At 45.8% G+C, this 11,244-nt stretch overlaps 1 protein-coding gene and 1 pseudogene across 7 annotated transcripts in view; one reads left to right on the top strand and one right to left on the bottom strand.

Annotated features, from left to right (window-relative positions):
• Nucleotides 1-1,246: 1,246 nt before the first annotated feature.
• Rab11fip1 (RAB11 family interacting protein 1) overlaps nt 1,247-11,244 on the top strand; it is a 35,216-nt gene continuing 25,218 nt past the window's right edge. For 5 of the 7 annotated variants that reach the window (XM_004855381.4, XM_004855380.4, XM_004855378.4 and 2 more), the window contains exon 1: nt 1,247-1,713. In XM_004855381.4, the coding sequence (XP_004855438.2) occupies nt 1,337-1,713 (377 nt within the window). In that variant the 5' untranslated portion in view covers nt 1,247-1,336. The remainder of the gene's footprint in view (nt 1,714-11,244) is intronic. The other 2 variants (XM_021236822.2, XM_087217285.1) reach the window with 2 other exon arrangements.
• Nucleotides 9,246-9,419, bottom strand: LOC147826801 (U2 spliceosomal RNA; annotated as a pseudogene).

Raw genomic sequence — 11,244 nt, 5'->3', positions numbered from 1 at the left:
CCTTCATCCACCACCTTAGAGAGAGAAACTGTTCTTTTCTTAAAACACCCAAAGTGGTTTATAAATATAAGACTTCTTTTGTATTATCAAAGTGTGCCTTGGAATTGAGTCTTATCCAGCCTTATGCCCCTCAAAGTACCCAGCACATGCCTGGCACAAAGTGAGCTCTCCATAAATCTTTCTGGAAATGAATTGAGCCATGAAGTTGAACAAGGTTAACAACAGGCTGTCAAAAAAGGGAAATGGTACCAAAACCAAGAGTTCTGTTGGGCTTTTCAAGCTATCCATCTCCCCGGGAATCACCATGAGACCCATGCTAAATACGTTGCCCACAATGTAGCTGCCCCATTGCAAACGAGGCATGTCTGTCTGTTTAGGAAGCAGAGGAAAACGAGTCAGGTCCAAGAGTGATGCCAACCCCGGTGGAGAGGCAGCATTACTGGGTGTCCAGGGGAAGTGAGGACTGAGGGTGGGGGCGGCCACTAGTCCTGATGTTTGGTTTGGCAATCCCATTTCCAGTTCCTCCTTTTTTTTCTTTTTTCTTTTTTTTGCTTTTCCTAACTTAGTCTCGGCTTATTTGGTGAGGGCAGGGCAATATGGGTCACTGGCTCACAGATCTCACGGCCCCCACTTACCTTCCTCTTTTCCGGCCCAGTAAGAGCCTCACCTTCCCCAGCACTTGCCTTGCCCAGAGTCACCACCTAAGGGCGGGAACTGGGGGATCTCTTTCACTATCTCTGACATCAGGTGCCAGGCCGCAAACTTCCATGCGCTACTGCTCTTTTACAACCATTCTAGGGATGACTGGTACCTCATTTTATAGATGAAGAAACTGAGACTGAAAGACATTAAGCCTCACAAGGTCACACACCTGCATCTGGGGACGCTGGATCGGAAACTAAGTCTGACTCCCAGGCCAGGGCTTCGGCCAGCTCCCGTCTCACAGCTGGGGTCCCCGGGCAGCGGGGGACCGACCGAGTCCGCAACACCACCTCTGAGGTCAGAATTCCCAAGCGTCCCACCCCGCCCCGCCCCGCCCTGCCTTGCCCTGCCCTGCCCTGCCCCCGTGACCTCCCGCTCCCCCTCCCCCTCCCTGTGCCAGCCCCGCCCACCGCGCCCTAGAGGCGGCCCCGCGCTGGCAGGTGGGAAGGGCAGTGAGGGGCGTGACCAAATTGGGGGCGTGGCCATAAGGGGCGGGCCCAGCGGGACGTGGCCGGAAGCCTTAAAATGACCGGGCGAGGGGCGGGCCATACGGGACGCAGGCTGCGGTGAGCAGCCTCTTAAGAGTCCTCTCCTCTTAAGAGTCCGCGCCGGCTGGGGAGGTGTCGTCGTCACCATGTCGCTGGCAGCCTCTGCAGGCCGGGGCCTGGGGGCTGTGTGGTCCCCAACTCACGTGCAGGTGACTGTGCTACAGGCGCGGGGCCTCCGGGCCAAGGGTCCCGGGGGCACGAGCGACGCGTACGCGGTGATCCAGGTAGGCAAGGAGAAGTACGCCACCTCGGTGTCCGAGCGCAGCCTGGGTGCGCCGGTGTGGCGGGAGGAGGCCACTTTCGAGCTGCCCCCGCTGCTCTCCTCCGAGGCCGTGCCCGCGGCCGCCGCCACTCTGCAGCTCACCGTGCTGCACCGCGCACTGCTCGGCCTCGACAAGTTCCTGGGCCGCGCTGAGGTGGACCTGCGGGAGCTGCACCGGGACCAGGGCCGCAGAAAGACGCAGTGAGTATGGGCGGGGCCAGGGAGGGCACCGGACCCACCCAGCTCCAACCTCACCCCCAGCTCTCCCACTGCCGGGGCTTTTGGGAAAGCAGGGGCGGTTTTGAATCTTCAGGGCGCCTCTCAGCGCTCAGTACTCTCTCAGCTCTAAATGAATTTTTGATGAATTGAAACTGTATGTGGGCAGGCGGGTGCTTCTTATTAGAATGGGGTAGTGTGTTTGCTACACGCATTACTTCACGTAGAAAGCTCTTGGGTGTTTCACCGAACGGGACACTTTGAGCTGAGAACCACTGGGCCAGGGCTCAGAGAAGATTAGCTAGATGAGTAAAACTCCCTTGAGATCCCCAGGCCCTAGAAGCTAACCCCGGGACAGAGCTGCGCAAGGGGAATGCCCACTGTCACCCTCACCTCCCTTGGCGCTTGGTGAAAAGAATTTGCTGCTCCAAAAAGAATGCTAGAAAGTTTGGTGTTTGCCCTGGGTCCCAAATTAGGAATCCCAGAGATGGATGGCTCCAGGGTCTGCCCTTGGCTGAGCAGAGCTTGCTTCTCTTTGGAGTTTGGCAAGCTGCTCTGCTAGTCCTATTCCTGGTGGATGGTGGCTCACCTGTTGCTTCCCAGAGAAGGGATGTCTGTGTGGGTAGCTTGCTTCCACAGGGGGAGCTGGGCAAAACTCAGTGCAGCGCAGTGTTGCTGATTTATTGGTTCTCTTTCACAAGTTTTTGTAAAGGGCAGTGCTTAACCCCATGAAACATTTGGGTATGTTTATCTCATATGAAAGGTAGCCTTGGATAGCCTAATTGGTTCTTTTGCTTGACCTTCAGTATGCCAGCAGTTGTGTTAGCACCTAAACCTTCAAGTTCATAAAGCACACTGATTCTCTTTGTGTATTTTAGATATACAGACTATTTGAACTTTTACTTGTGAGGAAGACAGGAAAAGCCAGAGGGGTTGTAGTTACCAAGCTCTTTACTTTAGGGTGGGTTCAGTTTCAGCATGCAAGCTTGGTAGTGTAATATCTGATTCAGTTATCTGGCCAAAGATGAATAGGTATTTCTGAATTCAGATCAGATAAAAAGAGTAGAAAGCCTTGATGTGAAGATGGATGGGGAATCTGATAGCATCAACTTACAAGCCAGAAGGTGAGCTGTGTCTTTGTTAAGGAGGGGCTGAAGCAATGCTAATTTGCCATCTGATTAAGTGACATTTGAAGCCTGGGGTTGTTGGTTGTTGGCTTTTCTTTGTCTTACCCCATCCCAAGATGTGTGGATATTCACTTCTGTCTCTGCCATCTGTGCTGTATCTGAACATTTCATCCCCTTGAAAAATGGATCGAATCTCCCTGCCAGAGATGGGGGTTCCAGAGCACCGAGTCTAGTGTCCACTGTGGTCCTGACTCACCGTTGGGTTACTCTGTCTCTAAATACCTCAGTTTCCCCATTTACAGATGAAGAATATTGATGGATTTAATTAGTGTGTGCAAGGTATTTCTGGGTTCCTGAATGTAAAGATTTCAAAGATTCTATACTGCTGTGTAAGAGGTGAAAAACTCCTGAGCTTCTTTCAAGAGGGGCTCAGTCTCTGCATCTACATTTTTCTGATCTTCTTCAAGGTAATTCTAAACCTACAGGACTGCTCCTTTTTCTATTACATGAGCTGATTACTGCTTAGTCACAGGATTGACTTGCAGGAAAATGATGCTTAGTTAATGGATTTTTGTAAGTGGAGTGGATACCAGTGGGCGAAATCGCAAGCTTTCCATCTGTCACTTCCTGGGACTTTCCAAGGTGCTGGGGGAACCCATTTAAACTAAGCCTGTCTAGGGCTGGTGATGTAGCTCAGTGACACATACCTGCCTGGCAAGCACAAGGCCCTGAGTTTGATTCCCAGCACAGAAAATAAATAAATAAACAAACAAACAAACAAAGTCTGTCTGATATTCTGGTGTAGCACCAAGGTGCCCAAGATAGCTGAGATTTGGAGAACAAAATATACACTGAGAGGTGGAAGTTTAACAGAAAGAAACTGGTTGGGCTAGGAAAATTATTTGAACTAGTTATTAATAGTTTGACTCCACCTTAAAGCTAAAATCTTGTTCTATAGATTGTGCTCATGTGGGCACATATGTGTGGGTGGTTTGTCTGTGTCTTAATCTCTAGCAAAGAAGAGTTGCTTTAGTAGAGCATGACTTTGGTCATAGGTTTAGATACAGAAACTAAAGAGCCATTAGTGCATTAAGAGCCAACTATGTGCCAGGTGGGGTTCAGGCCTGTAATCCCAGAACTCTGAGGGTCTGAAGCAAGAGGATCAAAAGTTTGAGCCCAGGCTGGGCAATTTAGTGACTTAACAAGACCCTGTCTCAAGATAAAAAGGGCTTTGAATGGTAGCTCAGTGCAAAGGTCCTGGGTTAGTTCCCCAATATCCCTTCCACACACCAACTGTGGTAATATTTCAATGTATTTTCTTGATAGGCCCCCATCAAATTCATTTGAAGTCATGTGCTTTTTATCATGACTCCAGATTTGCTGAACTCAATTTTAGTATGATGACACATACCTTTAAAATACCAAACAAGCTGACAGATAGGGTACATTTACTAGGGAAGAGTATGTGGCCTTTAGCTAGAAAAAAAATTGAAATAAACTACTCTTGCTCTTATATGTCACTTAAAGCCGTGGGGTCTCAGTGGATCTTGCTTAAGCGGGAATCAGTTAAGTACCATGACCACTGTACAGACAGGAGACTACAATATTCAGTCAAGTGACTGAAATGTAGGAGCCTCTGCCCAGCTCTCTCTCTAGTCTCCTGTAGTTTGGGATCCTAGATGGGTTTTAAAAAAAAATTTTCTGAGGATACTAAGAGCAGCAGAATTTTGGAAAATAATCTCTTATAGACAGCTTTGATCTGGTGACCTGAAGGCTATTGAGTAATTAAATATCATGAAACTTAATATTGTAGAAGTCCTCCAGGTATAGAGAGGGTGTGAGTGTCGAATGGTCATTTTCTTAATCTGTTGAAGACTCAAGAGGGAATTTGGTTGCATGTGAAAGGATTTGGATAGTCTAAAGGATTTTAAGTATAGTAAGTTGCTGAAATAAGTTATCGATGGAAATTTTTGATTTAGTAAAAAGAAATAAATCTTTTTAATAAATGTTTTCTAGGGCTGGGGTTGTAGCTCAGTGGCGTAGCACCTGCCTGGCATATGTGAGGCCCTGAGTTCAATTTCTGGTACCAAAAAAAAAGACCAAAGAAAAAGTTTTCTAAGAGAGTCAGATGAGGAGAAATGACTTAGAGATCTAAAATTTAGAGCTGGGCGTGGTGGCACATGCCTTTAATCTTAGCACTCGGGAGGCAGAGGAAGGAGTATTGAGAGGCTGAGGAAGGAGGGTCGATGCAAGTTTGAGGCCATCCTGAGCTACATAGTGAGTTCAAGGGCAGCCTGAGCTACATAGCAAGACCCTGTCTCAAACAAACAAACAAAAAAAACCCCCTAAAATTTAGAAATGAGAAGCAGTCATGGTTTGTGTTTATACCTTTAGAATTGTTGTACACTTTTAGGCTTTTTGTAACAGGTTGGAAAATTCAAGCAATGTTGTGACCAGTGAAGTTTTTTCTTTCTTGGAATTTCCCGTAAAGAAAACACTGGAAACCCTCCCACCTCTTAGGCATCCACAGCCCCTCCCACCCCTGTGTAGAGGAACAGCTCAGGGCTCAGGACCAAATCAGGCCTGGAATAAACAACCTGCTACCTCACTCTGGCCATGGAACAGAATGACCAAGAGGGGAGAGCACATCACAGTTGCCACCCCATGATGTGGGAGATGTTCCCCTGTGCCTTGCTTTGCAGTTGGTGCTGCTTATGATTCCATTGTGAGGCATTCAGTTAGCAGGGAGGAAATTCCAACTGCTTTTTTTTTTCTTTTTTGTCTCTAAAGTTCATCTGTTCTTTTCATAACTATTTCTTAACACCTACCGGTGCTGGGTATGCAGTGTAAGCAGTGGTAGACAGGACAGGCATGATCTGGCTTTTGGGGAGCGTTGCCTGGCAGGAAGTAGACATTAAACAAATGAACACACATAAATAATTGTGTGTTTCTGGTAAGTACTGTGGAGGAAGGGAACAGGGTATCATAAAAGAAAAGAAGAGGAAGGCATGATTTAAAGGAGCTTTAAAAGCCTGGTGTGGTGGCACATGCCTGTAGTTCCAGCTGCTTGGAAGGCTGAGGCAGGAGGATCATTTGAGGGCAGGAGTTTGAGGCCAGCATGAACAACATAATGAGACCTCATCCCCAAAAAGTGAGAAAGAGAAGTCATGTTGGAGGCAAAAGCCTGAAGAATAAATTCCAGTGAAGAGTGAAGGAAAGGAGTCTGGTGGACGGAAGAGCAACAACCTGTGCTCCTAGGCCCCAAGACAGGCATGCCTGGGAAGCAGGAGGATTGTATAGATGAGACTGAAAAGAAAGGCGTGGCTCTATTTATTTATTTATTTATTTACTCCTTTTTTTTTTTGGTACCAGGATCGAACTCGGGACCTTGCACTTGTGAGGCAGGTAGTGGCACCACTGAGCTAAATCCCCGGCCCAAGGCATGGCTCTATTTAACAAGAATAGGCTTGGAGTAGTGACACAAGCTATAATCTGGCTACTCAGGAGGCTGAAGCAGGAGGATCACAAGTTTAAGGGCAGCCTGGGCAACTTTGTGAGACCCTGTCTCAAAAAGTAAAAAGGGCTGAGGCTGTAGCTCAGTGGTACAAGGCTTGCCTAGCATGGTTGAGGCCTTGCATTCAATACCCATTACTGAAAGAAAAAGAGAATTCAGAAACCACTGAGTATTAAAAGCAAGCAATGGTGTGACCTAATTTGTCAAAGATTGCTGTGGCTGTTGAGTAGAGAATGGATTTGAACCTGGCCTGGGCTGGCATGGCCTGGGGTGGGGGTGGTGCTGTTTCAGGAATCTAAGCCATAGATGGTGGTGGCTTGGAGCAGGGTGAGGCCACAGAGAGGGACAGAGGTAGGTGGAGTTCAGAAATATTTTGTGGGTTTAATCTGACCTGAGTTGTGAAGGATTGGATGTAGTAGGGGGTGAGAGAAAGGACATAATTAGAATGAATAAAGCAAGGACGAACCAGGAAGTGGCAGCTGCTTTCCTCCCCAGCAATCACTCTGATACCAGGGTGAGGTCACCATTACAAAGACTTTGAGCAGTGCCACCTGTGAGTTGAGTCTTCAGTTGGAGCTAATGACAAGGAAATGGCATTGAAACCAGGGTGTGTCTCCAGTTCCCCCTGGAGTGCAGACCAGGTCTTTGTTTTTCTTTTCTTTTCTTTTCTTTTTCTTTGCTTTTCTTTCTGTACTGGGGACAAACTTGGGTCTTTCTGCTTTCGAGGCAGGCAGCAGAACCACTAAGCTAAATCCCCGACCCAGGTCTTTGTTTTCTAACCGTGTAGCTGGTGTAATGTCACTGGTGTGCTCTGATGCATCTGATGGCATCACTATCCTGCAGAACTCAGGACTGAGAACAGAAAAAAAGCACGCAACAGTAGGAAAGACAAACCTATAAATGCAAACTAAAACTCCCAAGTAAGTGAACCATTTAAGTCTCTCACATTAAGGAAGGTAAGGAGAAAAGAATCTTGTGTCTTTTTTATTTTGCTAACCTTCCTTTTGGTTACAAAGGCATCTATTGTATTTCTAGAACTATCCATCAGGGAAGAGTTTTAGACATAGTATCTGATATGTCATTTTAATTGGGGTTATTAACTTAAAATGTTATAATTATATTACCAGCAAATATACATGCTTGTTAAAATGCCATGACTCTAGCCGACACCAGCCCTTACCCCCTCAATGGCCAACTTAGATGTCCATTAGAATACTATGGTTTTAATTGCCTACGTCCTGAAAAATCAAGCTTCTCCCTCTATACATTTTGAAGGGACGGCTAGCTGTGGCTTAACTCCAGAAGCAGTAGCAGCCCTGGCCCTAGATGGAGAGAGCGATAGGAAGTTATCTGAGGTCTTATCTTCACTTTAGAGCAATTCCCAGGATGACCTTTGGTTCTGGGTCTGGTGTAGGTCAATGAAGCTCAGGTTCTTTGAATTCCAACAGAATGAACACCAGACCCTTGTACTGGCAGTGGGCCCTGCTCTGTAGAAGGAGACCTGGGTCAGATCTCTGGCCCCAGCTAGCCCAGGAGGAGACCAAGCTTGCTTCTCCTGCGGGCAGGGACCACTTCTGCCTTGTTCTTTGTTGAGTAACCCAACATGGGCTCCATCAGTGTCTCTTTGAATGTAGGAGCTGCTGAGCCTTCTACAGGACAGGTGGTAGTTAGCCAGTGTGAACCTGGAGAACCACTTACTCTTCCATTTAGCCCAGTGGATTAAAGACCAGGAATGTCCCAGGATATGGCATGAAAACTCTGCAGCTGGACGCCTGCCTCACAAGCACAAGGTCCCGAGTTCAATCCCTGGTACCAAAAAGAAAAAAAAAACAAAACCGACTCTGCAGCTTTCAGTTTCCCAGTTTGGGTTTTGGCTTTGTGGTCAGTGCCCTTTCTCAACATTGAAGGGTAGGTTTACCTTCCAAAGTCTGCTCACTAATCAGAGGAGAAATTCTTCTCCAGCAGGGAGAAGTCTGTTGATAATCTGGGGGCGGAATCAAGGGCTTCAGTCCCCAGGGTGTCCTTGGGGCACACATTTAGGAATGTGGCTATGGAGAGGAAAAAGGCAGTGGTGATTAAGTGTCTTTTCCTGAATGCTGCCTTTGAATGGCACAGAAGGAAGGCTTTTTATAAGAAACTCCAGAGGAGTCTACTAGAGGTGTAGCTGCCACACATTCCACTCTAAATACTCTCTTTATGAGCAAGGATGTAGCTAACCTCTAGGTAGAATAATGAGGGCGTCCAGAAAGCCTCGTCTGAAAAGGCCTCTTGTTATCATAAAGAATGGGCATCCTGTATGCAGGGCCCAGTGTTGTCACCTCTTATAGTACTGTCCTATGCAGTTTTCTTCTCATGGTCTGTGAATGTGACATGCATTCACCATGAGAGAACTTTTCGTTCTTACCAGTCATGTGTTATTAAAACAAGATTTTATAAAATGCTTTTGGTTTGGCTGTTTCCTCCCTCTTTGGATGTACCTTGATTACAAGATAAATCACAGTTTCTCTGCTCCCTTGCCAGGGACTCAGAGAATGGGGTATGCGAGTCTGTTTATGGGGCGAACAGTAGACTGAGTGTTCTTTGATGTCAGTCAAGCAGAAGTTTGTTTGCTTTTGTCCTGGCCAAGGGATGGGGAACCACACTACCCAGTTTTCTTCTCCATCCTTAAAAGCCCTTTGTGTGAGGACGCCTCAGTTGCCATAAGACTCTGATCTTTGCAGACCAAATATAACGTATCAGAAACATTTACTTCAGGGCAGAAGGTGAAATGCCAGATCAGATTGTAGAATATTAGCATTTGTGGCCTTTTGAAATATGATCAAGCTTTGTAAAGAATTGGTAAGTGGATGATTGTAGGAGTGGTAGGCTTATATGTTTAAAAGGAGTTAACATCGCTTCTCGGGCTTTTGGCTAAGATCAAGTGTAAAAAGGAGTTAACTTTTCTAATTCTTAGAGAATTTCAAATTTGGGTGCTAGAAATTTAGTCTTCACCTAAAGGAATCTATTGTTGCTTTCTACACTTGATCTTAGCCAAAAGGCCGAGAAGTGATCTATTGTTGCTTTCTGCTTCACAATTATGCCCTGATTGTACTTTAGCAACTGGTGCCATCTTAGCATATTTCTGACAGTGTAATCGAGGGCCCTCCATTTCTTGCCTCTCCCACTTTTATAGACCTCCTGAGAGTTCTGTGAGAATCATTATGTCTCTCAATAAATTACAGAAAATATACATGGGTCCTGGTATTTTAAAAATGCTTGTTTTTTAATTTTGGAAATTAATACAAACCCATTTTGTAGGTGAGTCTTTTCCTACTCCATTCAAATACAGATCATTGTTATTTATGTTTGATGGCTAAATTTGGGTACTTAGTAATGGTCAGAACTGTTGATAGCGTAAATTCTCTTTTGAGGACTTTCTGAGTTATGCATATATGCACTTCAAAGAATATCATATAGTTACTAGATTTGATGGGTATGGAGAGTACTAACTGATAATTTGTCATATACTACAAATAAAATTGCATGTGCACTCCTGGTTACAACTGTTATTTATAACAATGACGATAGCCAAGCATGTTCCAAGCGCTTTACCTGCATTAAGCCAATTAGTGATCATAACATCTTCATGAGGTAGGGATCCTTAACCATGTTTCTGAGGGACAGCCTAAGCCAAAGGTTAGATTACTTGTCCAGGGTCTCTTCACTTCTAAAATATACAGGGAAAAGACTTGAATAAAATGTCTAATGTAGTAATATTCTGATTAGCAGAGGATTTTTTGTTTTTGTAATGCTAAGGATTAAACCCAGAACCTTGCACATGCTGGGCAAGCACTCTGCTACTGAGCTAGACCCCCAGCCCAATTAAGTCAATTTATAAAAAAAGTTAGAGGGCTGGGGATGTAGCTCAATGGTTCCAGTGCCTGCCTCGAAAGCGCAAGGTCTCGAGTTCGATCCCTGGTACCAAAAAAAAAAAGTTAGGATTTCTTTTCTGTGACCTGTTTTGATCACTTTCTAAGTACTTCTTTAGACCTAATAATGTAAGAAAGGACCTAAAGCATTTTTTAACTTGCTTTTTCTGTATTCTGTTCTCTACCATATAATTTACCAGTTCCTTGTGCTGTGTTTGGTGGCTATGAATTGTTTTTCAGTGGTACTAAAGTGGCTGTTTTAGAGATGAAGGTAAAAAGGTAAGCTGGAAGCCATTTGTGGCTCTCAGGGTTGGCTGGGAGTTGGCAGTGGGTAGAGCGAAGTTCTAGGGAGGAGAGGTTGGTGGATGGCTAGCTCTGCATTCAGAGTTAGGTGCTAATGTCAGCTACCTTTGTCCATAACAGAACTTGATAAACTGCATCGCAGTCTTAGAGTGCAACCACAAGCCTTTATAGGTCGTAAACATTTCTGTCCATGTTTACTTCTTACTGCTTTTTGGGTAACAGGGAAAGAAATCAGACATTTTTACCCAGTGGAATCATTCCTTTTTAGGTGTCTCAGTGGCTTACCCCGTACCATCCAGCCTTATTTTTATTCCCTGGAGAAGATAGTGCAAGAACTATTTTGTAAAATGTCTTTGGCTAAGAAGAATTGAGTTTGTCCTTCCTCTAAACACTCAGTCAAGTGCTGTTTTGTTCTTCCTGCTTCTCTCCTCTCCTGAGGCCATAATCCCCCAGGTTGTGATGCTTGGTTACTATGGGGGTGACTAACGCTAGAGGCTGTAGTTGAGATTTGGCCTGAGACAGGAAGAGGCAAGCCACATGGACCCTGGAGTCCAAACAGGACCCCAAGATGGAGGTCCCCGAGGACCCCTGACGTGCCTAAAGTGTGGCCACACAAAGATCATCTGGTGGCCCTCCTTGGCCTGCCCTTCCTGGACTCTCCTAG

The sequence above is a fragment of the Heterocephalus glaber genome, unplaced genomic scaffold (assembly GCF_053883595.1).
Source record: "Heterocephalus glaber isolate CG9 unplaced genomic scaffold, H.glaber_assembly_v1.0 deba00001461, whole genome shotgun sequence".
NCBI lineage: Eukaryota > Metazoa > Chordata > Mammalia > Rodentia > Bathyergidae > Heterocephalus > Heterocephalus glaber.
The sequence above is the reverse complement of the archived record's forward strand: the minus strand, read 5'-3'. Positions and strand labels throughout refer to the sequence as shown.